Source organism: Hemicordylus capensis, chromosome 4 (assembly GCF_027244095.1).
Source record: "Hemicordylus capensis ecotype Gifberg chromosome 4, rHemCap1.1.pri, whole genome shotgun sequence".
Classification (NCBI taxonomy): domain Eukaryota; kingdom Metazoa; phylum Chordata; class Lepidosauria; order Squamata; family Cordylidae; genus Hemicordylus; species Hemicordylus capensis.
Genome location: NC_069660.1, coordinates 30,913,270 through 30,939,373, shown reverse-complemented (window position 1 = coordinate 30,939,373; position 26,104 = coordinate 30,913,270). Strand labels below are relative to the sequence as shown.

General features: G+C 43.0%; 1 protein-coding gene across 2 annotated transcripts in view; it reads left to right on the top strand.

The window, feature by feature from the left end:
* Window positions 1-26,104, top strand: part of CSE1L (chromosome segregation 1 like) — a 65,975-nt gene that overhangs the window by 20,062 nt on the left and 19,809 nt on the right. For both annotated transcript variants that reach the window (XM_053248360.1, XM_053248361.1), the window contains exons 4-16: window positions 2,578-2,679; window positions 4,040-4,185; window positions 4,352-4,442; window positions 5,429-5,536; window positions 6,082-6,174; window positions 7,910-8,077; window positions 8,165-8,294; window positions 10,215-10,280; window positions 10,764-10,966; window positions 19,468-19,552; window positions 20,065-20,126; window positions 21,062-21,198; window positions 21,992-22,095. In XM_053248360.1, the coding sequence (XP_053104335.1) occupies window positions 2,578-2,679; window positions 4,040-4,185; window positions 4,352-4,442; window positions 5,429-5,536; window positions 6,082-6,174; window positions 7,910-8,077; window positions 8,165-8,294; window positions 10,215-10,280; window positions 10,764-10,966; window positions 19,468-19,552; window positions 20,065-20,126; window positions 21,062-21,198; window positions 21,992-22,095 (1,495 nt within the window). The remainder of the gene's footprint in view (window positions 1-2,577; window positions 2,680-4,039; window positions 4,186-4,351; window positions 4,443-5,428; window positions 5,537-6,081; window positions 6,175-7,909; window positions 8,078-8,164; window positions 8,295-10,214; window positions 10,281-10,763; window positions 10,967-19,467; window positions 19,553-20,064; window positions 20,127-21,061; window positions 21,199-21,991; window positions 22,096-26,104) is intronic.

Sequence of the window (26,104 nt, the reverse complement as noted above, 5' to 3'; positions counted from 1 at the left end):
CCCATGGTGACAGCTAAACTTAAAATGGTTACACTAAAGACTGTTATTTATTTATTGTATTCATTCATGCATTCATTTTTATTCGGTTTCTATACCGCCCTTCCAAAAATGGCTCAGGGCGGTTCACAGAGAAATAACAAATAAATAAGATAAACAATTGATTTTTGATTGCTATTACCACGCCGCTTTGTGTATTGATGAGCCCTACACAAAGTTTCACAATTACAAAGTAGTGATGCGATTGGACCCGGAATTCAGGACAAAGATTGTTTCTGACTTCCACATGAATCAGGATATTGTTCTACCTACCTTTTTCCGCAATCCTAAATCGCCCCTGGAAAGAGCAATGCATATTCTAGATAGACATACAGCGTGCTTATCTGTTCTATTTGCAGAGGATATATGCAAATAGAAAAACCAAACGGCTGTTAGTCACTTATAAACTAAAAAATGAAGGAAATCCTGTCTCTAGGCAAAGGATCTCTCATTGGTTAGTGGAAGCTATCTACCTGGCCTACAAGATACAGAAGGTAGATCCACCTAAGGCAGTAAAGGCCTACTCTACGAGGGCGTGTATGTCCTCGGCAGCACACTTAAGTTCAAGGATATTTGCATGGCTGCTACGTGGGTATCTGAAGAGACCATTCAGTGGACTTCCACTCAGAAGTGGCAGCTAATTTTGGGAGGGGTGTATGCAAGCGAGTTTTGCCGTAGCTGAATGCTCCCTCCTCCAGGAGTAGTGAAGCTTGTGAGTCACCTATTTTATGGATATTTACTGGATCACGAATTGGATAAACAGGTTGCTTACCTGTATAACAGGTGATCTGGTAGTGATCCGGTAACATTCATAAAACCCTCCCTTCCATCCCCACAACAGATACTGCAAACAATATGTTCCATGTTCACACATTTAAAGGAAAAGCTGCATTGGAGCAGCCATTGGAACTATAAGGCGCCAAACTGCCAATATGAGCAAGCACAGGGCACACACAGTGGGCAGTTGGTCAGTGGTGCAAGGAGCTAACGAATTTTGCCCGAAGTGTTCCATGCAAGTGCAGAACCCATTTTTATGAATGCTACCGAATTACTACCAGATCACCTGTTACAGGTAAGCAACCTGTTTTTATGGTTAGATGTAAATAGAAAAGGCATACTTGTAGACTGAGACAGTATAGAAGGCTTGTAGGAAACCAAATACAGTACTTAATAGGGCAAACAAATTGAAGGCTTTTGAATCTGAAATTCTGAAAACAATAGAATTACCTTAGTTCTTCTTATCCACTGGCTCAGAAGAATCAATACAGATTTCAAATGGACAAAGAAAGAAAATCTATCGTGTACATTACTTAAAAAAATTAGCTATGAGCCCATTTATACCTTCTGCCAAACATGTGGAGATTTGGAGGCAGGATCCAAGACCACAATCCCGCTTCCCTTCCAAGCATTGATTGAATATGTGGACAGTATGTGAAAAGAGGGTTTATACCTATGAAATAGTTATTTATCTAATGTGCAGCTCTTTTGAGTGTGCTAAAATGCCTATATTAACCATTTTCAGTGCCTTCATTTTTGTTTCTAATGTTTTGAATAATGTAAGGAATGTACATGTTGTTGAATTATTTCTTACTATCAAATAAACATATTAAATTAGATCCTAATTAATTTAGGGTATCTCCTCTCCCCCCCCCCAAAAAAAGGAAAAGAAAGAGAACTCACATCACTGCTTTTCAGAGTCATGCAGTCCCATCTCCTGTGGCTCGGTCTTGCAGCTGAAATTGTTCTTTCTTTCAAGGAGCTGAGGGTAGTGTGCAGGGTCTCCTTCATGTATCCTCACAACAACCCCTTGAGGTAGTTTAAATTGAGAAACAGGGGCTGCCCCAAGGTCATCTAGCAAGCTTTATGGCTCAGCTGGGCTCCAGCACACTACACAGACTCTCTAACTTATTGGGTGCTTATTTTCCAATTCATGAGTGTTTTGTTTGTTTAGTACATTTGTATACTGCCCCATACAAAAAAGTCCCTGGGTGGTTCACAGTATAAAAACCAACAAAACATCAACATAATTAAAACAATTTAAAATACAATAAAAACTCTAAAAACTGAAGCTATAAACTAAAAGGTATGACTAAACAGGTATGTTCCTCCTTTAAAACGTTCAGAGAAGGGGAAGCTCTAATTTCATTAGGAAGCGTGTTCCAGAGTCCTTGGGCAATTCTAGAAAAGGCCTGGTTTCGAGTCGCCACCTACCAAGCTGTTGGCAACTGCAACCAGACCTCCTCAGATGATCTTAACAGGCAGTGTGGTTGGTGAAGAAGGCGTTATCTTAAATACCTCAGACCCAAGCCACTTATTATGCCATTTTGAGGGTAGGATGGGGCAGATATACCAACCCTTGATACACCAGCCTTGCAAATACTTATGGCGTAGCCACTACCATTTTAGAGTAAGGAAAATATATTTAAGGTATTTGTCACCACTTGGGCAGATTTCCCTGTGTGTTGGATACAAGCATGCACACTGTAAAAATGTTTGTGTAGTGATGTTGTGATACTAGCCAAACTAATATTTTGTTTGTAGATTGAAGACGAACCCAACAAAATATGCGAAGCTGACAGAATAGCCATTAAGGCTAACATAGTGCATCTGATGCTCAGCAGTCCAGAACAAATTCAGAAACAGGTAAGACAACATTGGAGTAGAACAGAATTTTGCTTATTAAAGCGGGGAACTTATTTTTGTGCTATGAAAGCACTTGTAAAGAGTGTTCATTTTAAAACAAGAAGCAAGACATTTTAGAACTGGCTAATTCAGACATTTTTAAAACTAAGGTGGGGTGGGTGGGAGTTGTTAAAGCCAAAATTGAACATGTATCCTTTTAGAGCAGAACAAATTAAAAAAAACTTAATAACCAATAAGAGCTAGTCTGTTATTAAAAACTACTGTTTTGGCTTGGCTAATTTGATTAAAACACAGGGTGGATTGGAATGGGAAAGGGAGCCCAGATTAGTGAGGACCCATGTTCCATAACTTGGGATCACTTAGCTGGGTGTGGGGTAGTGGTGGGAAGAGTAGATTCTAGCTGTGATATGATGACATTTCTATAGTTCTGTCTTCAAAAGGGAGTGTGTTTCATTGGAAATAAGGTAGACTCTGCATACACACTCCAGATGAACTGGATTTGTCCCCTCTTGAGCATTGCTAATGTGTAGATAGCAAAGTAAGCCCTTGAAAGGCCCAGATCCCTTTGGGAAGCACAGATAATTGTTCAGAGAACAAAACTCTGACAAGGGAAAGTTTTGACAGATATTTAAGGGCCAGGAAATGTTGGGAAATAGAAATGCTGGGGTAGTGTGAAATAGAGATCTGGGAAGCGCTGAACCAGCTTGGGCTCCGCGTTTGAACCGGCTCACCGGGTCAGGGAGAAGTTCCCTTAAAGAGCAGGTGAAGGAGCTCCTTACCTGCTTTTTAAGGGAACTGCTCCCCGCTTGCTGCCCCAAACTGTTTGTGCACACACCTAGTGTGAAATCTCCAATATGCCAGCTGGAATTTGTATTCTACAGTGGCTTTCTTTTTTACTGCTTCTCATATGTAGTGTCTTAGCCTAGCATGATATCATGGATATAGCTGGGTAAGAGCCAAGAAGCTATAGTGAAACTGCCATAACCTTAAGGCCAAACCAAAGGCAATGCTAATTGTGCAGCTGCCATTGAGAATGGCATCTGCATGTGCTGCGCCTGCTCCATTATGTCTCCTAGAACATACCTATGTCCTGACAGCATACAGTCTTCATTTCACTGTCCCCTTCTGCCAGTGATGTCGGATGGAGAAGCACAGGACACTGTGATGTTAGGATACGGATATGTTATTCTAGGTGTTGAGTGGAGTGCGGCATTAGATATGTCTGCCATCTCCAGTGGCATCTGCGCATTTAATTTCATATCTGATTTGGTCCTTAAATGAAATTCAGTGTTGCATTTAGTTATTAACTGTGAGGCAATTGTTTGCTACATAATACACTCTCTCTCGCTCTCTCTTTTAGTTAAGTGATGCTATTAGCATAATTGGTAGGGAAGATTTTCCTCAGAAGTGGCCTGACCTGCTGACAGAAATGGTGAATCGCTTTCAGAGTGGAGACTTCCATGTTATTAATGGAGTCCTTCGCACTGCACACTCTTTATTTAAAAGGTATGAGTGAGAAGCATGGATTTCCAGGTTTGGCTCTGAAAATAAGAGCGCTCTGGTTTAGCCAGAGAGCTCTTAATTGCTCTCTTCTTTCCTAGGCTAGCTGTCAAATTGCTTTGGAAATAATCAGATACGTTTTAAATTACTATGACTTTCCTTCATTTGCTAGGTATCGTCATGAATTTAAATCAAACGAACTGTGGACAGAGATCAAACTTGTCCTTGATGCCTTTGCACTACCATTGACAAATCTCTTTAAGGTACAATGCTGTTGTTTATAAAATCTGGAATTTATTTAAAGGAAAACTGATTTATCGATAAATATCGCTTACCACTTGTACAGCGTATTTTGCCATCTTTTTAACCTTCATAACCAACTCTAAAACAGATCATGTTGGCCCACCATTTTCCAAGCTGGGAGGGTCACATATATAAGGTGACTCAGTTGTATTGCTGAGATGGAAACTTAAGTCAACATCTCCTGTTCATCTGACTGTGATGTCCCTTCAGTTGGGGTGGTGTGTTTTTAACTTCCTGTGGTATGCTTTTTAAGGATAACAGAAACATTACACTGTTGCAAAACCAATGTATATTTATTTAGACAGACTTTTAAGAACAATTCAGATGCTATTCAGACCTCAGTTCTTTTGCTGCTTGACATTAGTTAGATGTAATATTTTACCTACAGCTGTTCTTGAAGGCACATTCAAGAAGGTTCCTTATGGGGCCAGGGTTTGCCCATGTGGAGCTGGAGTTGTTGAATCTTCTGCTCATGTGTTATGGTACTGTCCATTTTATAGAGATGCTCGAGCTTGATTAATTTTACCATTGCTGTCAAAATATCCAGGGCACTCAAATGCTTTCTATTTGCAGATTTTATAATCTGATAATAATAATGCTATTTCTTTAGATGTTTCAAAATATTGTTTTTCTGTCTGCAAGCTACAACCTGAGTTAGCTGGATTATCGTTATTTTAAGCTTCCTTAGTCTTAGATGATTTGTTTGACATCTATTGCTGTTAATATTTTCTGGTCATTGACTGTATTTTTTTTAATGCTGCTTGGCTCCTTGTGTGTTCTATGATAGTTCATAGTTTTTGTTTTATGTCTCAGTTCACACATGTAATTGAAATGAGAATGGCATTAATTGGTACCATCAATGTGTGTTCAGCAGAAGTGAAACATTAGCAGATGGCTTATTATTTGTAGATTAGTGATTGCTAATAAGCCTCTTCTTCTCTCTTAGGCCACAATTGAGCTTTGCAGTACTCATGCAAATGATGCCAGTGCTCTGAAAGTTCTTTTCTCCTCTCTAATTCTGATTGCTAAGTTGTTCTATAGTTTAAATTTCCAAGTAAGTCAATCTTTGTGTCTTTTTGTCTAGTTGATAATTCTGGTCTTATAGCATGTCCAAGGTAGCAGAGAATTCAAGCAGCAATATTCAGTGGTAGATAACTGGATGATCAAGGTGGATGCTGCTGTGGGTGCGTACAAAGATCCCTAGCAGAATCAGCCTCTGGAGGGCAAAAAGGACCTGCCCTAATAGACATTAGTTTGCAGCAAGTTAGGAGTTGTTTGCAGCAACTCCTAAAACAAGTTAGGAGTTAAACAGCTCACACTGTACTGATTGATAGGTGAGGGGAAAATTGGTAGGCTACATTCTGAACCAGTCAAAGCACGCACAGACATAGGTTTGGACTGTGTTTCATAGACTTTGTATTTCCTCTGACAACTAAGCAATTATTTATCCTAAATGCTGATTTTAAAGTGTTGCTTTTGTTCCTGTATTTTTCTTTGAGTCATTGTCTGCAAAGATGGGGGGAGGGGGAAATGCTTCATAAATGAACAAGTTGCATAACAGAATAAATTTAAAATGTGGATCTGCCTTAATTTTTATAGGACCTTCCTGAATTTTTTGAAGATAACATGGAAACGTGGATGATGAATTTTCATAACCTTTTAACTTTAGATAACAAACTCTTACAGACAGATGTAAGTTAATTGCATAAAACTTTTTGTAACATTTCTGTGCAATGGGAAAGGGAATTCAAGTGTTAGCATTTCTACTGTTTCTAGTCAGTTTCATTCTTGGTTGTCATGGTCACATACAGATATGTGACAGTTTGGCCCTGGGGAAAATCGGCTTTAAGAAAGGCAATCTGGATCATTGACAGGCTCTGTTTTGAGCCATGGCTGGAGTCAGAAAAAGACCGATCTGATCTTTTACTGAATGGTTTTGATATATCGGGGTACCCTTGACCCCAATAGGGGAGGTTCGTTCCTGGGCGGATGGAGCCCAATAATCAGCCCAGACGAGAGGACTTAAGATCAGAGCTTTATTTGCTCTTAAGTAGCAAAGGTGCTGCTTGGCTCGCACTCAAAGCAGGACAAAGACTCATTACAGAGAGCAATACATTTATACTCTAAAATATTCTTTAGAAAACAGCTGCATAGAAGAGGCAGATTGTTGTCACCATCCGTGATTGGCCAAGGTTCCTGCCGTTAGGGAATAGGTTACAAGATAAGTAAGTGTAAGCAGTCAGCCAGTCTATTCCAGCCTTATCACATTCAGCACTCGCGGTTACTCTGACTTCTGGGGAAAGGGGAAACTACCAGCAGGAATAAACAGTAGTGACAGGGCTTTTCTGCAAAGCAGATCCTTGAGACTAGTTAGGCAGAATGGCGTAGCTTAATTCAAGCTATGCTGTGCTATATCTAATTTGCCATACATCAGTTTGGCTTGATACTCCTTGGAGACTAAAGTGTCTAGCAGTTTTGTTTAGTAAATTTGTTAGTTCCATTCAAACCAAAATAGACTTTATTTCATGAATGTGGGATTTTCTCTTATATAATGCTAAAGGTAAATCATCAAGAAAATCCATATATTGTCTTTTCCTCCCCTCACTGTAACCACCACAGCTCTCTAGCACTGAAACAGAATCTGTTTTAAATTCTCTTCAGAATTTAAAAAGGATTGAATTTGGTGGATGGCCTGCTGTAGTAAAAATGGGGTGTGAGGTCAGGGGGTGGGGGGGAAATAGCTAAGTGGGTCTGGGGTTCCACTCTTTTGCATTGTGTCTTTGGATGAGACTTTGAGTAGAAACTTCCCTGTAATTAATGGAGTACTTCATAAAGAGCATATTTACATGCAACTTCAATGCTTTTTCTGAATACCCCAGATCTCCTCTCTGTATCACTAGATTCAACTCTTTCCAAATTTTAGCTGACTCAAAAACATTCCAGATTGTTGGAGCCACTCCTAGTTTTTTTATGTTGAGAATATTTTAATATGAATCTCTTACATACTTCAGGATGAGCAGTTGAGAAAAAATTCTATGATTTCCAGAGAAAGCCATGGATTTTTATTTATAAATCAGGATAAATGATAGAGGCTAAATAAATGTGACACTATATTTCTGTATGTGCATATTTTGCATTGCTTTGGGCTTGTCTACTCAGACCAATTGGGAAGCAAAATTACCTGTGTCTTTCAGCATAATGTTAAAATTTGCCATTCTTACTACCAGTTAGCCTTTTCTGGTATAAGCACATTTTCTGGTATAAGCACATAAACATTGAGATGTGGATTGAGATCCATAAGTATGGGGGATTCTGCGCCTGCATTGCATGTTGACGGATCTCTTCCAGATCATAAGTTACAGGTGAGCAACCTGTTTTATTGTTCAAGAAAAAATAAAATAATGAGAGGTTTTTGGTTTTTTATCAGGATGAAGAGGAAGCGGGTCTACTAGAGCTTCTGAAATCCCAAATTTGTGACAACGCAGCTTTGTATGCCCAAAAATATGATGAAGAATTTCAACCTTATCTGCCCCGTTTTGTTACAGCCATCTGGAATTTATTAGTCACAACAGGTCAAGAAGTTAAGTATGATTTGGTAAGTTTCATGGGCTCTCGTTGATACACCTTGAAAATCAGCATTTCAATGTTAATGTCATGTGTTAATGTCATGTATTTTTTGTAGTTGGTAAGCAACGCTATCCAGTTTCTGGCCTCAGTTTGCGAGAGACCCCATTATAAACACCTGTTTGAAGACCAGAATACACTGACAAGTATTTGTGAGAAAGTGATTGTGCCCAACATGGAATTCAGAGGTAAGATTCCCCCACCTCCCACGCTTTTTGGGGAAGCTTCATGGCTTCTCTGGGAAGCAAAAATTATATACTTAACAATAAGGGCTTCATGACTGGTTGTGCTTAATATTCAAGTTTTGTCTCTGTAGTAGTTATTTTGCTAGCTAATATATTATACAGATTTGAAACATGAATTTGAGGAGTAACTTCTTTCTGTTCAGCACCCTGAGAACTACCTTGCCCTATAATATATTCAGTACTGATCAGTGAAATAACTGAAGCGGTCTGGAAGACTTGAGTTCTTCTGCCTCTCCTTGCTTCTTCCATTAAAGTTTCCAGTTAGGTTAAAACTGAGTTGGATTTCACTCTGTGAAAGATGCCCATGGTAAGAGCTGTTTAGGCACTTGGACTACTTGTCTCTCAAATTTTGACCTGATTCAGACTTAATGCCCAACTGTGGGTTTGGTTTGGTCAGAAATAAGTCTTGAGGAGTTCCTGGCTCACACTCGCACAGGGAGCACATGTGTCGGTCTCCTTGGAGGCTCATTCTCGTAGCACCACCCTGTGAACTGGCATTGTATCTGAACCAGTTTACAACTGAAAACCTCTTGCTACTGAGAAGTAGTTCTCAAAAAAGTAATCTATTGTACAATGATACATATTGATTAAAACAGGGTCTATATAGAGCTGATTAGACTGCTTTATCAAAATGAAGCAGTTCATCTATTTGCCAGGAAAGCTTGCTGGAAGCGTATTGGATGAAACTGCACTGAAAACCTAGTCGTAGACAGGCCTAATTCAAAGTGCTAATGCTTACCTTGAAAGACCTGCATGGTTTGGGGTCTGGGTACCTAAAGGACTGTCCCCCCCCCCCCCCGTCATCAAAAACTCTACTTTGCATGCTGATGATATTAGTACAATGGGCATCCATTAGGAACAGGGCCTTTTTGGTGGTAGCTGGAGTTCTTTGGCACAGACTTGCTGATGAGACCAGATATATACTGTTCTATATAAGAACAAACAGCCCTGCTGGATCAGGCCCAAGGCCTTTCTAGTTCAGCATCCAGTTTCCCACTGTGGCCCACCAGACACATCTAGGAAGCCCCAAGCAGGAGATGAAGACGTGCCCCCCTCTGATATTCAGAGGCTTTTCAGCATCAGGCTAAAATCTGGTGTTTTTCCCCCCAGAAAGCTTTTAAGAGTGCTTGACTGTTAGTGATAACTTGTATTTATGGATATTGCTGTTCTGGTTTGTTGTTTTTTAAATGAATTTGTTGTAATGATTTTTAAGCAGTTTTGGATCTATTAAAAAAAGAAACAGGTTGAATTTTTTTAAAAAAACAAAAAACACAAGTTTATATTGCTTGCAGTAGCTTTGTGACAGTTTTTACTCCCCCACCCCCCCGGAACAGCTGACCCCATGTGCCATATCATCTGCTTTTGAAATTCCCCTCAGTTTCAAGAGTATGTAGTCTACCATGCAGCAAAGGGACTTGCTGTTTAAAGGGAAAATGACGAAATCCTGCATGGACTCATGAAATTAGTTTCTTGGTGTGACTTGGATCATGGTCTGAGCCTCAAATATTCTAGACAAGAGATTTAAAAAACAACAAAACTTTCAGTCAAGGATGACTCTACCCTGCCCCCAAATATTTTCTGCTATCCTATTTACAGCATTGCTCTCCTATTCTTTAACTCCCCCAAACTGTGTGTATATATATTTTAGTCACTCCTGCTTTTGAAAATGTTTTGAAAAGTTGAAAATGTTTTGTCAGTCACAGGGCAGTGCCATCATAGGCCTTTCTTGAATGTTTAACTTCAAAAAATAGCAGATGTTGCTGATTTAACAGATTATTCACAAGAATGTGTATTGGTAAATTAAATCTAGTTAGTGCATTGTGACTAATTTTAAAATGCCTGTATGGACTACCTTTCCTGCAGCTGCTGATGAAGAAGCTTTTGAAGATAATTCTGAAGAATATATTCGAAGAGATCTGGAAGGATCTGGTAAGCACAGTGTTCATACTGGGTAAATTCTGCACTAGAGAACTAAATCAATTTGTTGAAGGAATTTACAACTTTGTAACTAGAATGTGCAAGTCATCTGATCCTGTGATAGCTAGTCTGTTATACAAGGTTTAAATACTGTTGTCCTGGGCTTCAGATTTGGGAGCATTCTTGTATTTGTCCCGAGATTCATGGTTTAACATATTGTCTGGCCATCACAGAGCTTCATCTGACCAATTCATGAGAGTAAACAACTTGTATGAAATTTTGTAACACAATATTATTAATACTGCTACATGATTTACGTTCACATTATTCATCTACTCCTTTTGTTAGTTTGTTCTAGAAATGATAGACTTAGACTTGAGTAGTTCTCGTGGATCTGATTTTAACATTGTTGCAAAGAACTCTTCAAAATCAAGAAAAGACTACATTGTATTAAAGTAGCCTGCCACGCATTCTGTTTATTTGTTTGTCTTACAGATATTGATACCAGACGCAGAGCAGCCTGTGATCTTGTAAGGGGTCTCTGCAAGTTTTTTGAAGGACCTGTGACAGGGATCTTCTCTGGTTATGTTAGCTCGATGCTACAAGAATATGCAAAAAACCCATCTGTCAACTGGAAGCACAAAGATGCTGCTATTTACCTTGTAACATCTTTGGCATCAAAAGCTCAGACACAAAAGGTATTGTTCGTACTGGTTGAAATTAGTGTGCTGTGAGTGGCCTAAAGATAGGGTGGGGGTTAAATTTAAACCCCCTGGTTACAAGGTGTTTTTGGGGTGGGGTGGGGGGCTTGGGCAGGTTGCCCTCATTGGGTCTGCGTTCTCAGCACTGTCTTGCTGTCCATGCACTTGCCCTCTTAATCTGGGTCCCATCTACATATCTTAAATTATATATATGACTTTCCAACAACATAGCACAGAGAGGGTGAGGTGAGCAGAGGCTGCTGTTCCTTCTTTGCTGCTGTCACTGCTTGTCCACTCAGAGAGGGCATGTGAACAGGCAGTGACAATCAAGAGCAACAGCACAAGTTCATGAACTTCCAACCAGTGGATCCCCTGCTGAGGAAAGACCTCTACAGATGTCTGATGATGCCACCCCTGACACTGCTCCTGAAAAAAAGTAGTTTAATCTTAAGAGCACTCCTTGGGAGAAATCAGTTTCCACCATCTAGCTTTCTTACCCTAGTCATCAACATGCTTCATCAACATGATAGTGCTAGTGACATGTTGTGTAGCGCACAACCCTTGCTGCCATATAAAATGGAATTAAAAATGATCCATTTAGGGCAGGTCGACCCATTGGGCAAATGGGACATTTTTCTTTGGGGACTGGCTCTGCTGTCAGTGTTTCCTCCACTTACACTGCCTTCCAGTTGCACCTGAGGCAGCAGCCTGGCCTGTTCATTCTGTTCTGCTCAACACAGAAGGGGAATAACTGTTTAAGTGTGTTAGAAACTGAATTTTGACTGCTTATCAGCCTCCATGGTAAAGATTTGAGCATTGCTGAAGGTATCAGTGGTGGGGCAGGTGGCAAGGCACGTAAAGCGGGGTAGGAGCCAGGTCTGTAGTGTGACAGTAGAGTGGGACCAGAACTTTGGTGTCTTGTCTATCTGGCTGTGTTAGTGTCATTTTACCAACAGTTGACGCTTAATCAAAAGTGCTGACTTGCCTTATTTCATTCATTCATTTATTGAATTTATATACCACCTAGTATAAAAATCTCTAGGCAGTGTAAAGAATTAAACATAAAATATAAAACATTTAAAATTCATAAAAAGATAAAAATCATAATAGATAAAAACACATTAAAATTTAAAAATCGAATCTCAGTTGAAGGCCTGTGAAAACAGGTACGTCTTCAGGGTCCTCCTAAAAGCAAACAGAGAAGGAGATGCTCTTACTTCAGCAGGGAGCGCGTTCCAAAACCCTGGGGTAGCCACAGAAAAGGACTGGTCCCGAGTTGCCATCAAATGGGTTTGTGGCAACTGTAACCGGATCTCTCCAGATGATCTTAATATAGGTGACAGGGTTCATGACAGAGAAGGCGCTCTCTTAAATACCCTGGACCTAAGTGTTAAGGGCTTTATAGGTAATAACTACTGTAGCACTTTGTATTTCGTTTGGAAATGTATCGGCAGCCAGTGAAGTTCTTTTAGAATCGGCGTGATCTGGATAGTGATCCGTTGCATTCATAAAGAATGGGTTCTGCGCCAGTGCAGGGACCTCGTGGACCGATTGACTAGCTCCTCGTGCCGCCTCCAACTGCCCTGCACGTGATCGTGCTTTCGTTAAATAAGGCAGTTGGGGCGTGTCTTCCTCAGTTTCTTTTAGACCGCCATTGCATCTAAACCTTGGATCAGATTGCTCCTCGAAAGTTTTTTTCTTGATTTTACGGCAAACGACTTGGAACGGATTTGGAACGACGTTTTGGTACTGGACATTGGACTCTTTTAAAGGACTGTGTATTGTTTTACCCTAAGCAAAAGAGAAAAGAAAAGATAAAGTCGGGTTGGCATAGCCATGAGGCGATTGGAACTATGGCGTCAAAATCAACGGTTAAAACAATGTTTAAGAGATGTACTAACAGTTGAGCAAAATTACCTACTACAGATAACCATGATGCTTGTCTGCTATGTCTGGGGGAACAGCATAACCCGGCAAACTGCAAGATCTGCTGCTCTTTCTCGAAACAAACTCTGAAAAATCGAGCACTGAGATTGAGAGCGGTGCTTTACGAAGATGCGCTTCGACCCCCGACGCCGAGACCTTCGGTGTCGGGACCCTCGACGTCAAGGTTGGTGTCGAGCGAGACGGTGTCTTCGGTATTGGTACCTCCCATAGTGGACTCTGCAACTGCGCAGTCTAAAGCCACTTCGGAGGAGTTTAAGCAACCTGAAACCGTTGGGAGGACACGGCATAAACACAAGAAGGCCCGTTACTCCTCCACGGATGAGGAGGGCAATTCCTCACCACCTAGGAAGAAGTCTAAAAAGACTCATATTCGGAGTAGAACCCCTTTGCCTACGGGCTTGCAAGCCGAGGTGGAGGATTGGCACACTACTTTAAAGATAACTCCGTCGCCTTGGGTGCTGCAGAGCTCGCCATCGTCAGACGGATCACCCTCTGCATCGAGATCGACGTTCGTTTCGGCATCGACGGTGGCGCCGAGGTCGACATCGATGCCGGGATCGGTATCGATGGAACCAGCATTATCGACATCGACGGCGCTCGGCTCGGTATTGATGGAACCCGTATTATCAACATCGACAGCGCAGCATGCTCTGGAATCGGCAGCCATAGCAGGACCGGGTGCTCCATGCGTGTCGACATCGACAGCCTCGACATCAAGGGGAGTGCAATCTGTGGTACGACACCGTGTGGCAGTAGACTTGACTCCTGCACGGACTCCGCTTCAGTCTCCTAGAGAGGCTTATCAGCCAGAAGACTTTATGGACTTTGGAGAAGCAGTGTTGGAAGAGGAAACAGCTTTACCAAGGGCTAGAACTTCACTGATGGCTCTGTTGGAATCTAGTGAAGGCACGCCGTCGGGCTCGACCTTTCAAGGTTTTGCTGCTGCTGAGGCATTGGAACAGTTGACCTCTGCTGAAGTTCCCAGGACTCCATCCTTGTCTCCAGTGAGAGCGCCATTATGGCCACGGGAGTTGAGTCAACTTGTTTCTGCTGCTACGAACCCAATTAGGCATCTGGTGACCCCGTCGGTTGAGAGGCACAGTCTTCCTAGACCTGTACCTGTTATGGCGCGTTCGGCTAATGCATCTACAGCCACGTCGCTGGATGTTGGTCGCATTACACATTCTTGTGGCTTCAGGCATAACCTGGACGTGATTTACCCACCAGACTATGCTGAGTACAAGATTTGGAAGATGCAACAGGGAATCTGTCATCTCACTATTCCACCGGTGCAGCAGCGTCCGTTGGAGTCACAAGCACCATCAGAAGTGCCTAGAATGACAAGCTGTCAAAAGATGATTATAAAGGATCACCAGAGGGCTGTGCCAAAGGTCCCTACCAGCCTTGCCCCTACGGGTGGTGTTACTTCTGCGCATGATACTATGAGCAGTAGAGGCAGTGACACGGACACCTCATATATGTCTGACACTGACGGCAGTAATTTGCCTGAGCCAAGTGAGCCAGACCCGCCTGAGGAGGTGGCACCGAAGACTTCCGTTTCTCCCATGGAGGAGTTAAAAGCGTACCACGCACAAATACGGGAGATGGCAGAGGCCTTGGGCCTAGAGATTAAGTTACCAGAATTGGATCTGAAGGATCCTGTGTACAATATGATGGCTAAAGCCAAGCTCACTCACCCTGTATCCCTTGCAATGATTCCAGCTATATCGAAGGCGGCACAGTCTGCGTGGGAGGTTCTGCAGACCTCCACAGCCACCTCGAGAAAGTTGGAAGGTTTATATCGGGTGCAAGAGGAGGAGAACACTTATCTTGTAAGGCACCCAGATCCAAACTCCATAGTGGTGGAGTGTGCGTCAACGAAGGGTGGTCAGCGTCACACTACCCCTGCCGACAAAGAGGGTAGAAAGCTCGATGTTTTAGGGCGGAGGGTGTATTCTACTTCTAGCCTCGCTGTCAAAATAGTGAATTATTCGGCATGTATGACACGATGCGCACACCATCTTTGGGACACATTCTTTCAGGACTCGTCTTCAATGTCCTCTGATGACTTGCAGAAGGCGCTGGCACAGACCTATGAAAAAACGACTGTAGTTACTAGGCAGTTGCTTAGTACTTTTAAACATCTGGCTGAGACTGAGTCGTGGGCCATGGCCACAGCCATTACCTTGCAAAGCCATGCTTGGCTAAGGTCAACAAATTTGCAACCGGAGATGAAAGATAAGATAGAGCACTTGCCCTTTGATGGGAAGGGGCTGTTTGCAGAGGCAACGGATGAGACGATGGAATGTGGAAGAAGATGAAGTTCACGGCTAAGTCCCTCATGGCATCTACATCTTCGGCTGGACAGCAATCCCGTAGTCGTTCCTATGGAAGGCAATAAAACTGTTATTCTTATAAACAGGATAGAAAAGAGTACCGGAGACAGAACAGACCTTATCAAAAGAATAAGCCCTATTACCAAAAGTCAAAGGGACAAAGGACAACCAAGGAACAGTCAAAGCAGTCTCTTTGAAGTGCAGGTCCATCCACAGCAGAAGCACTTAGTAACACCAGGTTCAGTACCCCAGGCTCCCAACACCAGCCTCGTGTTAGCCAATGTTTCCATCAAATTGGCACGTCATGCCAAAGCGTGGCACAACATAACATTGGATCAGTGGGTGCTGAAAATCATAAACTTTGGTTACCCGATAGAGTTCAAAGCTTTGCCAGTTTTTCAGGGTGTGAAACTCAGGTGTTACGAGAGGAAGCAGAGGTGTTGCTAGAGAAACAGGCAATAGTGCGAGTGCCGTGGATGGACAGACTGAAGGGGTTTTACTCCAGGTATTTTCAAATCCCCAAAAAGGATGGTGGGATAAGGGCAATATTGGACTTAAGAGATCTGAACTGTTATGTGGATACGAGGAAATTCAGAATGATCTCTTTGCAGGGGATTCTGCAGCTCCTGGCGGAAGAAGAGTGGGCGATCACCCTGGATCTGAAGGACGCCTATTTTCATGAGGGGATCTGCGAGAGGCACCAGAAGTACCTTCGCTTCACGGTGGGTGATATAGCATACCAGTACATGGTTTTGCCGTTCGGTCTTTTGACGGCCCCACGCGTGATTACAAAGGTGATGGCAGTCGTCGTAGCATTCTTAAGAACAAAGGGTGTTATGTTATATCCTTATTTGGACGACTGGCTACTGGTGAACAGCGACAGAGAAGAGTTACTTTCTCATATTCAGCTGGTCCTGCAGCTCCTGAACACGTTGGGAATCAATGTGAATTGGAAGAAGTCAAAATTGAGCCCACAAAAGCAGGTGGACTTTATAGGTGCAGTGCTGGATTTCGAATAAAAGAGAGCATATTTGCCAGAATCAAGATTCCAGCAGATCAGAGACCTTGTACTCTTGTTCGAGAGGATGCCGCGGCAGCCAGCAGAGTCCATTCAGAGGTTTCTGGGGTTAATGGCTTCCTGCAACTCCACTGTAGCCTATACCCGTCTACACATGCGCGACCTTCAGTTATGGTACCTGCGCAGTTTTCGTCCAAACTTAGACAACCAGAAGAAGCTGTTGCTCATCCCGGATTATGTGTTGGAATCGCTTCAATGGTGGATCCAGCGCAACAATCTTCAGACAGGGGTGATGTTCCGACCCAGATCGCTGTCATGTTGGGTGACGACGGATGCCTCCCTTTGGGGTTGGGGGCACATTGTGGCCATCATCAGGTCCAGGGACAGTGGACTCCGGAGCAGAGGCGAAAGCATATAAATTACCTGAAACTCCTGGCTGTGTTCTTGGCGCTGAAGGCTTTCAGACTCCAGCTGCAGGGAGAGATGGTACAGATAAATCTCGACAATACAACCGCCATTGCATACTTGAACAAGCAAGGAGGGACGGTGTCCCAGTCCCTGTGTCGACTGAGCAAGCGTCTTTGGATGTGGTGCATTGCACACTGCATACTCCTCATGGCGTTGCATATCAGGGGAGAAGACAATGTCCAGGCGGACAAGCTGAGCCGCAGCTTACAGCTGAACCAGCATCACGAGTGGGAGATAAACGATATTTACCTACGGCCACTGTTCAGGAAATGGGGCTGGCCAAAGATGGATTTGTTTGCTACTGCTGTGAACAGAAAATGCCAGAGGTTTTGTTCGCTTGCAGGACATGGCGAGAACTCGCTGGGCGATGCGTTCCAGCATCTCTGGGCAAGGGACCCTTTCTATATCTTTCCTCCTCAACCACTGATCTCCAGGGTGTTGTCACAGATACTCCAGGATGGGACGAAGGGGATACTGGTGACCCTGTGGTGGCCCAGGCAACCGTGGTTTGCACTTCTGCTAAAGCTGTCCCGCGGCCGGTATCACTGGTTTCCATATTACCCAGACTTGTTAAGCCAAGACCGGGGGTTGATACTACACCCTCAACTGCACACGCTGAGGTTGACAGCTTGGCAAATAGGTTAATGAGTAAAATACTACTTAATAGTAGAAAGCTTTCGACCAGGCGCAATTACACAAGTAAATGGCTGAGATACAAGATCTATGCAAGGCGGAAGGGGTTCTTCCCAAGGAAAGCGACGGTCAAGCAGGTTCTACTGTATATGACAACCTTGAAAATGTCTGGTTTGGCAAATGCATCTCTCCGTGTACATCTGGCAGCAATATCAGCAGAGCATAGAGGCTGGGATGGTACGACAGTGTTTTCGCATCCCGAAAGTAAAAAATTCCTTAAAGGAGTGAATAATTTGTACCCGCCAGTTAGGCGGCCTGTGCAACAATGGGACCTGACATTGGTTTTGAACGCAATGACAGAGGAACCGCTTGAACCTCTGGGGACTGCTGCGTTGAGGATACTGACGTTAAAGACAGCGTTCTTGGTTGCGGTGACGTCGGCTCATAGAGTGAGCGAGTTGGCAGTAATGCGTGCTGACCGCCCTTATACCCAAGTTTACCCATGGAAAGTCGTAATGCGCTTGGATCCAAGATTCAGGCCTAAAGTGGCCACAGACTTTCATATAAATGAGGATATTGTGCTACCGGCGTTCTTCCAGGGCCCTCAGACACAGTTGGAAGTAAAGATGCATTCGTTGGATGTGAGGAGAGCATTGTTGCACTATATACAAGCTACTAAATCGATAAGGAGAACGAACAAATTGTTTGTGCTTTATCGGGGGAAAGCCAAGGGCTCATCGGTTACGCAACAGCGACTTTCTCAGTGGATCATATGAACTATAAAGCTAGCGTACAGCTCTCAAGGCAAAACGCCACCAGGTTCTATAAGAGCACATTCTACAAGGGCTTATGCGGCATCAGCTGCGAATTTGGCGGGGGTGCCAATGCCAGATATCTGTAAGGCGGCTACGTGGACAACATGTCATCCATTTGTGAAGCATTATGCTCTGGACATTCGGCAATCAAAAGATGCAGAGTTTGGCCAAAGTTTTCTTAAGAGTCCTGCCTTGATGACCCGCCGCCGGAGCTGGGAGCTGGCTAATCACCCATTCTTTATGAATGCAATGGATCACTATCCAGATAAACAGGTTGCTCACCTGTAACAGATGATCTGGAGGTGATCTGTTGTATTGATAATACCCGCCCAGCCTCCCCACAGAATCAAGGCAATGAGATCAAAGTGGAAGAAGAGATCGTCAGTACAAACAGCTATTACTGGCGGTCTGCAGAAACTGAGGAAGACACGCCCCAACTGCCTTATTTAACAAAAGCACGATCACGCGCAGGGCAGTTGGAGGCGGCACGAGGAGCTAATCAATCGGTCCGCGAGGTCCCTGTGCAGGCGCAGAACCCATTCTTAATGAATACAACAGATCACCTCCAGATCATCTGTTACAGGTGAGTAACCTGTTTTTATGGTCCTTTGGGTAGACCCAGAAACCAGATGCACCATTTAGGGTGCATCTGTAATTAAAGCCCTGAATAATAGGATTGTCAAAAACTGTAACTCTTGCTGGCTCTCTCTCTCTCTCTCTCTCTCTCTCTCTCTCTCTCTCTCTCTCTCTCTCTCTCTCTCTCTCTCTCTCTCTGTGAAACATATTTCCCAATGTTGCTTGGGAAAGAGATTATGGTGTTAACCTGGTGTAGATCTACAGTGTAGACATGCTCTTCTCAGGGTTGTATTTAGAACCAAAGTGCATATGATTGTATACTAGAGGGACAAAACTGTAGCTTTTTGGTAAAGATGATCATATTAAGGCCACAGTCCATGCTAAAATCGGCTTTCTTATTTTAACATCTGCTGAAAGTTACAAAAGCAACTTTTTGTGTGTGAAGACATCATACTTGTAGGCTATTTTATATGTGTAATAAAATATTTAGTATTTCATAAGCAGAATATAGGAAGAATATTTATTTGTACTGCTGCTCCACTTTATGATTCAAAGTTTGAGGCCAAAATGCATAAGAATAGTACTTCTAGAAAATGCCAGACATCATACAACTGTGCACTTGAACAATGCATGTTTAACTGGGTACCTACGTAAACCAATACAGATACATTGTTAAAGAAGTGATTGTCATGCTTTTCCCCCCAGCATGGAATAACACAAGCCAATGAACTTGTAAATCTGACAGAATTCTTCGTGAATCACATTTTACCAGACCTAAAGTCGCCTAATGGTAAGCTTAAAATTCCATATGCAATACTGCCAATACCTGTACATTCAGATTAACACAAAAGTCCATTAGAACAGATGTGATTGCTACCTGTAGAAAATACCTGTTTCTGCATAACTGTAGTGTTTTCACAATGAAGCCAAAACTTTGAACTGTATCTCTTTGGTTTTACTTGACAAATTTGAGAGGTGTTGCAGGTGTATTATATTTTTGTAGAGACAAATCTGATAGGGAAACAGAGAGGCTGAAGTTCTTTTGCGGTGGGCAGGGCATGTAGCAGGGCAAGAGAAAAAGCAGAGAATAGCTGTGAAAAAAGGTGTGCGTTACTGAAATTCTGCTTCTCCTTGCTTCAGTTAAAAATTCCATCATTGGAAATCTTGCTTCTGTTGATAATTGATAGAAATACTATACACTGACATTTGAGGGACTCTTTCAGCTTCTGCTATAAATTATTACATAAAATAATAGATACAGGTTATGGAAGTAAACTGAAACTTTTTTGTTTGTTTATACAGTGAATGAATTTCCTGTGCTTAAGGCTGATGGTATCAAGTACATCATGATTTTCAGGAACCAAGTAAGTTGCATTATCAGTAGATTATCAGATGTATGTAATTTCCTACTGAAATCTTTTTAGAAACAATTATTTCATGTATGCAAAAATATTCTATATAGTGCACATGCATTCATAAATGTCAACTTTTCTTTTTACAATGTTGCACGGATTGTTCTAGAGGAGGACATAATTTATGTTGATAATTGGTTTTCTTTGTTTCAAAATATCCTGTTGTTACTTTCTCTTACAATCAGCCTTCAGATTGTAAATCCTCATCCCTGGTATCCATGGAATATTGACCTCTGAAAGAAGAGTGATGTCCCACCTCATTTTCACACTGTCTATCAGTATTAATATTTATATCTACCATATATACTCTCCATTCCACCCTCTCTCCCTCCCCACTCCCATCTTCTAACATCCAACATTTCCAGTTGAAGCCTACTTTGACAGACTCTGTGATCTTGATTTAAAATATACACTGCCAAAACCTTAATATAGCTATAAGTAAAGATTATGTCCAGACTATTTTTTTTAATGCTCTGACTATGGGATAGAATGGGATATAAATAATAGTTTGTGCAAGGGCATCACTTATGGTGGTTGCATGAAGACATTCACCTTTTGTTCCAGACCGATTCTTGTGCTAGTGCAACTTCTGGCTCAGCCTTTTGTATAAGCTTGTATTTGTGCAAATGCAGAACTCTTCATGCAACATGCATTTGAGTGATTCCTCTCCCACTTGTGGTAGTGCAAGCTTGAACAGCACTGGCTGCTACCTACAGTCTTACCTGTTTGCTTCAGGGAAGCAAATTACAACAGTGTACTCGTAATAGATGCAGTGACAAATAATTTAACAGACTAGGTCTGAAAAACTGTTGGGTGTTTGCTTCTATTTTTAAAAAAAGCTTTTGCTTCTAATTTTTTTAACCTCTCTCTGTGTGTGTGTTTTATAGGTACCTAAAGAACAACTTTTGGTGTCTATTCCTCTCCTAATCAATCATCTTCAGGCAGAAAGTATTGTAGTCCATACTTATGCAGCTCATGCCCTTGAAAGATTATTTACAATGAAAGGGTCTAGCAATACTACATTGTAAGTTTGTGTTCAGTCACCTGATTTATTTCTTGTTTCCTTGTTGCTCTAGTTAAATAGCTTTTGATCCTTCCCCTTCCTGTAGCTTAGAGAATCCTAAATTATAAAACTACCCACATTTAGATATTAAGTTGTTTGCATTTTCTAAAACCAGAGCCCCTTTGAATTGTGGAGGAATTGTAGCTCGGTGGTAGAATCATATGCTTTGCATGGCGAAGGTCCCAGGTTCAATCCCTGCCTTTCTTAGGCAGAGTGGGAAGAGCCTTTATCTGGAACCTTGGACAGCCCTTACTAGTCGGTTTAGACAGTACTGAGCCAGAAAGACCAAAGGTCAGCTCGGTATATGGGAGCTTCATATGTTCATAGATCCCAGCTCTGAAGGGGCTTTCAACTGGGTTAGTCTTCTCAGTCTCTGTTCCTTGTACCTTCTTACAATATAATCTTCCATAGACTCCCTGATATCCAGTCACAATTGACTCCTCAGAACAAGGGTCTTGCTGAGCAACTAGAAATATTATTGTTATTATTATTATCTACATTTTATATCCCACTCTTCCTGAAAGGAGCCCAGAGCAGTGTACTATATACTTAAGTTTCTCCTCACAACAACCCTGTGAAATAGGTTAGGCTGAGAGAGAAGTGACTGGCCCAGAGTCACCCAGCAAGTATCATGGCTCAATTTGAACCCGGGTCTCCCCAGTCCTAGTCCAGCACTCTAACCACTACACCACGCTGGCTCTCAAATATGCTGGTGACATTCAAGCAAAGCACTCACATCTGTTTTCCTCTACAGAATTACAGCTGCAGAAATGGCACCATATGTAGAAATGCTTCTCACAAACCTTTTCAAAGCTCTGACACTTCCGGGGTCATCCGAAAATGAATATATTATGAAAGGTGAGAGGTTATATTTATTTGAGTGAAAAGGAGCATTGGGGGTCGAAGTGTTATAGTAGACACAGTCCGTTGCTCACCTTGTTCTCAGCCATACTCCAGTGCTACTTCACTACCACTTTTTAACACTTTGTTTTCCTAGAAACAATGACATGGCCCTCACTCTGTATTGGCTGAATGAGTGGCATTGACACACGACTGAATCTGAGGGCCTCTACATGATCATATCACTGTTCCTAGGAAGAAAATTGATTAGGAAAAGATTGTTTCAAAGCGGCAGCCAAACAGCTACAAAGAGGCTCACTTTGAAGTGTTGTCAGTGCAGGGAGGGGAGTCCTGCTTGCATGTGGCTGAAGCGGGTGGGGTTGCAGCCACAGGATTACACTGCAAAGGCCTTTGCCTCTTTTTGCTATTCTCCCCTGCAAATTTCAGAAAGGGATGTGTCTTGGTTTTTGTATGAAGGAGAGAACATGTTTGCACACGTGCATGTCCTTTATTCAGCTTATCACGAATATTTACATGAGTGATTTAGCTATGTTGTTTCAAGCCATGAGCAACTGTGAATGTCTGTTCTAAAAGAAACACCAGCTTTGTAGATCAGGGGAGAATAATGTAAGGTGGATTGCAAAGCATTACAACTTCTCACTGAACTGGCTGTTTCCAGACATTTGGTCAGAGGATTGGCAGCTTCTGGGAGCTTTGCTTCTCCCCACATAAATAAAACTCTGATATTGGTTGGTTGTCATGAAGATATACAAAAGGCAAGGTGCAGAACAGCCTCCTCCATCGGCTAGTAGACCAGCAGCTGCTGGGAGCCTGGGCCCTCTCCCAGCAAGAAGTCTGTTCACAAGGGCAGGGCAAAGAAGGCATTGTTCCACCCATTCACCAAAGGAATGGCGTTTCCTGGGAATTTGTGTTCCCTTAGGGGCATAAACTCTGTCAGGGCAGCCATGTGTTCTCTGAGTTGCTGGAAGTGGCATTAGCTGTTCTGGAACTACACAGAACTATTAGGGCAAGTCCTAATTTTTCTTTTCTGTTGATACAGTATGAAATCTATTGATTCATTTATTTGTTTAGCATATTCTTATACCTCCCATAACCTGCATCCCTGCAACAATTTGCAGTACAAGTTGGAAGTAGGCTACCTTGAATCCTAGTGATGGGGCAGCGTATGGGAAAAAGTATATCCTGCCAATACAGCTATACTAGGTGTATGGAATGAAACTAGTGGGCTGTGTGCAGATTAATGTGCCACCCTTGGCATATGGTGTGCTCTGCAGCCCTTTTTTCTTTCTGCAACAACTCTGCAAGGTTGTGATGATTATCATTTTACAAAGATATTACTAGGGATGTGCACGAACTGCAGTTTGAGTACTTTTTGGGCAGGGGATCTGGTAAGGGCAGAAACGGTGCATGCACAGATGCCATGTGCATGCTGACGCCGCAGAGGACTTCTAGGGATGTGTGCCGCCCCAGCAGGAAGCTGCATGGGGTGGTGGAGGGGAGGTAAGGCCCTCTTCTTTTTTCTTAAAAGTTCCCAGTGCCCCTGCCCAAAAAGTGCTCGAAATTCAGTTCGTACACATCTAAATGTTACTAAAGCCAAGAGGCGATGAGCTGTTCTGGGTATACGAAAGTCTCTGGTATCTTTGTACTTGAACATCCTGTATTTGTTCTGGTTTGGCTTCTTGAAAACCTTGGAAGCATGCAGAGGACATAAGGCATCACTCACTTCTCCCCCCACCCTCCTTTGATATGGCTGCACCTGAGCCTGGCATAGAGCGCGAGAGCCATCTGTTGAGTCTCTGGAAGAATGATGTTTTTGAAAAGCGCTTTTTAATTGATCTCTGTAGGGATCCATGGTCACTCACAACTGGGTCTTCTGCGCTTGCACAGAAGGACCTCAGAAGAATTATCTAGCTCTGTTTAGGCCCTCACTGGCCCTTTAAGGCGAAGTGATATCTTAGTCTACAAAGGTGGCTGTGGAGCGCCTCCTTTTTCAGTTCCTTCTTGTCCACTGCTTGCATTGCTTTGAGAAGGTTCTGCTCCAGTTACTTCCTCGTTCCTGTGAGAAAAATTGTGTACTTGGTTACTTTGGTTTGACTTGGACTGTTTTTCTGACTATTCGACTCTATCTGAACTAATTTGACTGATTTATCTGGTTTCAGACATGGACTATTTTTCTGTTCTTGGCTTATCTTGTCTCTCCGGTTTTGGCTTTTTATCTCTGATTTCCTGGCTGACTTGGACTGTTTTCTCAACCTATCTTACTCTAAAAGCTTTAAAAGATGTGCAACTTGTAAGGACACAATACCCTCCAGCGATGAGCACTCTTGACTGTTTTCTATGCCTAGGGGACTCGCACAATACTAGTGCATGTAAAGTTTGTTTGGCGTTTAAAGAGAACACTCCGCCTCGGTCCACTCCTCAGTCGGGAGCTTTGTCTTAAGTCTTCTTTGTATGAAAATATTCTATGCCCGGACCCCTTGAGACACAGTCCCCCGCCACCTCCTAAAATTTTGGCACCCAGCCATCCTGCACCGCCGGTGTCAGCCTCGACACTGTTGACATCGGATGCATCTGCTTTTAAAAAGCCTCAGGAGGGAGTCAAAGAACCGTCCCTTAAGCATAAACATGGACACCCTCTTTCTGAGGCTTAGAACCGTACAAGAAAATGGAAAAGAGCTCACATTTGGCAGCTTCGTCAGCTCCGGCCCTGACACAAGACAAACCAAAGTCGGCCTTGAGCTCAGCATCCAGGACCTTGATGCCGTCTCCTTCCTCGGCTCAGCCTGGGACTTCCTATTCTCCCCGACGCCCATCCGGAACTGTGGTTTCGACTTCGACGCTGAAGACTTGGAGACTCCCAAAGTTTATTGATGCCACTTTGTCACAGAGAACCTCTACTCCGAAACAGAACTTGGCACTGGTTGCAACAGTATCTGTGTCGATGGAAGTGGGACTGGCACCGGTGGCTTTGATGTCGGAATTGTGATCAGCACTGAGGCATTCATCATCCATGAGGCCCTTATGCCCCACAGGATTTCTCCAGTGCTCTCAACACCTCCATCCCCTATCGTGATTTCTCAGGTCGACCCCAGCTCACTCGCCCTGCTGCTCACTGATACCAGTGACACCATCTTTGGAGTCCCCTGCTTTGCAAACCCTGCTCAGAGAGGAATTGGAACGCCTTTTAGGGTCCACAAATTCTACTCTCTGTGATGCCACCTTTAAGGGTTTTCTAATCTCTCAGGACTTGATGGGGATGAACCACAAACTCCGGCTCCAATCTCCAAAACACCAACGGGAGGTCTTGCCACTCCTATCCTGGTGTATCCCTCAGTTGCTCCTTGGAGAAAGAGGCTCCATTTCTCTACATAAATGAGCCCCTGGTGGCGCAGTGGTAAAACTGCCACCCTGTAACCAGGAGGTTACAAGTTCGATCCTGACCAGGGGCTCAAGGTTGACTCAGCCTTCCATCCTTCCGAGGTCGGTAAAATGAGTACCCAGAATGTTGGGGGCAATATGCTAAATCATTGTAAACCGCTTAGAGAGCTCCGGCTATAGAACGGTATATAAATGTAAGTGCTATTGCTATTGCTATTGCTACATCACATGTCCCTGCTGACCCCTTGGACTACCATAGCTCTCCTTTGATTCTGCATGCCTCAGAGCCAGGGAATGTATCCATTCACACTCTATGTAAAACTCACCAGCCTTGCCTTATGACTTTGAAGAATACAGGCTGTGGAAAGCAATTTGTCATAGAGAGAATATTCCTGATGCCTTGAGCATCCCACCTGCTGTCCTTCTCAAAATACCACCTATACCATCTCAGCCTACCATGCCGCTATCTTGAGCACCGCCCCACATTCCACCGGGGAGCCCTGTTTCACAGACTCCTGATTCTGATGATGAATCTTCATACCCATCTGACCCGGAGTCTGATGTATCTGAGGTGCTTCTGGGTACTTTGCCTAATGACGCTGTGGGTTCTCAGCCTTCATATTCCCCT